This window comes from Nicotiana attenuata, chromosome 5 (genome assembly GCF_001879085.1).
Source record: "Nicotiana attenuata strain UT chromosome 5, NIATTr2, whole genome shotgun sequence".
Classification (NCBI taxonomy): Eukaryota; Viridiplantae; Streptophyta; class Magnoliopsida; order Solanales; family Solanaceae; genus Nicotiana; species Nicotiana attenuata.
The window spans coordinates 17,584,169-17,587,461 of NC_031993.1; the positions used below are offsets into that span (position 1 = coordinate 17,584,169).

General features: G+C 50.0%; 1 protein-coding gene across 1 annotated transcript; it reads left to right on the plus strand.

Moving 5' to 3' along the window:
• Positions 1,677-2,096, plus strand: LOC109226301 (RNA-directed DNA polymerase homolog; the record flags this gene model as incomplete). Its single annotated transcript, XM_019391087.1, has 1 exon — positions 1,677-2,096. A coding segment is annotated over exon 1 (420 nt), but the record flags the coding sequence as incomplete, so codon positions are not given.

A 3,293-nucleotide genomic window follows, 5' to 3' on the forward strand; every position in this document is an offset into this window, starting at 1 on the left:
GCTAGACCAGCAGGGTCGCCATCTTTGACTTGGGATCAATTTTCAGAGTTGTTTCTGGAGAAGTTTCTCCCCGTTACTCAGAGGGATGCTTATCGGAGGCAGTTTGAGCGCCTCCAGCAGGGTTTATGACAGTCACTCAGTATGAGACCAGGTTCATTGATCTAGCTCGCCATGCTCTTGTCATACTTCCCACCGAGAGAGAGAGGGTGAGGAGATTTATTGATGGTTTGATTCAGCCGGTTCGTCTCCAGATGGCTAGGGAGACTGGTAGTGAGATCAGCTTTCAGGAGGCGGCCAATATGGCCCGCAGAGTTGAGATGGTTCTGTCACAGGGAGGTGGTCACGGGGGAGACAAGAGAGCCCGTCATTCCGGCAGATTCAGTGGTACCTCGTCTGGAGGTAGAGATTCATATGGTGGAGGCCATCCTCCTAGGCCCTTTCAGTCAGCTCTCCAGGTTTCTCACGGTACATCAGGAGGCCGTGGTTCTCAGGCACACTATTTTGATCAGCAGTCATTCAGTGCACCGCCAGCTCCTATCAGCGCACCACCACTTCAGAGTTTCCATGAAGGTCATTCAGGTCACCAGGGCTAGCCATAGTTTCCTCAGCCACAGTGTTCGGAGGGATGTTATGAGTGTGGTGAGTATGGTCACATCAGGAGGGCTTGCCCGAGATTGAGGGGTACTCAGTCGCAGCAGCAGGGTCCCCGTCCTATGATTCAGGCACCAGATGCTCTGCAGCCAGCTAGAGGTGGGGGTAGAGGTGCCAGAGGTGGAGGTAGAGGTCATAGAGGTAGAGCTCAGACCGCCAGGAGTGGAGGTCAACTAGCAGCAAATCGACCTAGGGATACGGTTCAGGGTGGTGGGGCCCAGCCCCGTTGTTATGCTCTTCAGGCCAGGCCCGAGGCGGAGGCTTCAGATGCATTCATCACAGGTACGGTTCTGGTTTATGATCGAGATGCTTCGATACTATTTGACCCAGGGTCTACATATTCATATGTTTCATCTTATTTTGCACCATGCTTGGTCATGCCTTGTGATGCTTTGGGTATTTCTGTATATGTGTCTACACCGGTGGGTGACTCTATCATGGTCGACCGAGTCCATCATTCGTGTATTGTGGTGATTGAGGGTCTTGAGACCCGTGTAGACTTGTTACTCTTAGATATGGTTGACTTTGATATCATCCTGGGTATGGATTAGTTATCACCCTATCACGCTATCTTGGACTGCTATGCCAAGACTGTGACTTTAGCTTTGCCGGGTATGCCTCACTTAGAGTGGAGAGGGACTCCAGGTCATTCTACCCGTAGTGTTATATCGTACGTAAAGGCTCGACGTATGGTCGAGAAGGGGTGTCTGGCCTATCTGGCCTATGTTCGTGATTCCAGTGCTGAGGTTCCTCCTATAGATTTTGTGCCTATTGTCCGGGAGTTTCCAGATGTTTTCCCTTCAGACCTGCCGGGTATGCCACCCGACAGGGACATTGATTTCTATATTGATTTGGCTTCGGGCACCCAGCCCATTTCTATTCCGCCATATCGTATGGCCCCCCCGGAGCTGAAGGAGTTAAAGGACCAATTATAGGATTTGCTAGAGAAGGGTTTCATTAGACCTAGTGTTTCACCTTGGGGCGCGCCAGTGTTATTTTTCAAGAAGAAGGATGGGTCAATGAGGATGTGTATTGATTATCGGCAATTGAACAAGGTAACGGTCAAGAATAAGTATCCACTGCCGAGGATTGATGATTTGTTCGACCAGCTTCAGGGTGCCAGGGTATTCTCCAAGATTGACTTGAGATCTGGCTACCATCAGTTGAGGATTAGGGCATCCGATGTCCCTAAAATAGCTTTCCATACTCGGTATGGGCATTATGAGTTCTTGGTCATGTCGTTTGGGTTGACCAATGCCCCAGCAGCGTTTATGGAGTTGATGAACCGAGTGTTCAGGCCATATTTGGACATGTTCGTGATAGTCTTCATTGATGATATTTTGGTGTACTCCCGCAGCCAGGAGGAGCACGAGCAGCACCTTAGAGTGGTTCTTCAGACTCTGAGGGATAGTCAGTTATACGCCAAGTTCTCCAAGTGCGAGTTCTGGCTGAGTTCAGTTGCATTTCTGGGTCACGTTGTATCAGCTGAGGGTATTCAGGTGGATCTGAAGAAGATTGAGGCAGTCAAGAACTGGCCTAGACCAGCATCAGCTACAGAGATTTGGAGTTTCTTGGGATTGGCAGGTTACTACCGTCGGTTTGTGGGGGGGTTTTCATCTATCGCAGCCCCGATGACCAGGTTGACCCAGAAGGGTGCCCAGTTCAGATGGTCGGACGAGTGTGAGGCGAGCTTTCAGAAGCTCAAGACAGCTCTGACTTCGGCACCGGTATTGGTTTTGACCCACAGGATCTGGGCCTTATACCGTTTATTGTGATGCTTCCCGTAGTGGACTTGGTGCAGTGTTGATGCAGGATGGCAAGGTTATAGCCTACGCTTCGAGGCAGTTGAAGATTCATGAGAAGAACTATCCAGTGCATGATTTAGAGTTGGCAGCTATTGTTCACACCTTGAAGATTTGGAGGCATTATCTGTATGGCGTGGCATGTGAGGTGTTCACAGATCACAAGAGTCTTCAGTATTTGTTCAAGCAAAAGGAGTTGAATTTGAGGCAGAGGAGGTGGTTGGAGTTGTTGAAGGACTATGATATCACCATCTTATATCATCCGGGAAAGGCCAATGTGGTGGCTGATGCGTTGAGTAGGAAGTCAGCCAGTATGGGCAGTTTAGCTTATATTCCGGCCGGTGAGAGACCGCTTGCCTTGGATGTTCGGGCTTTGGCCAATCAGTTCGTGAGGGTGGATATTTCTGAGCCCAGCCGTGTGTTAGCTTGCACAGTCGCTCGTTCTTCATTATTGGAGCGTATCCGAGATCGGCAGTATCATGATTCCCTTTTGTGCATCCTTAGAGACACGGTGCAGCACGGAGGTGCCAAGCAGGTTACCTTAGATGATGATGGAGTTTTGAGATTGTAGGGTCGCGTTTGTGTGCCTAATGTGGATGGGCTTCGGGAGTTGATTTTAGAGGAGGCCCATAGCTCCCGGTACTCTTTTCACCCGGGCGCCGCGAAGATGTATCAGGACTTACGGCAGCATTATTGGTGGCGTAGGATGAAGAGGGATATCGTAGCATTTGTGGCTCGTTGTTTGAATTGTCAGCAGGTTAAGTACGAGCATCAGAGTCCTGGTGGTTTACATCAGAGGATTGAGCTTCCCGAGTGGAAATGGGAGCGGATAACTATGGA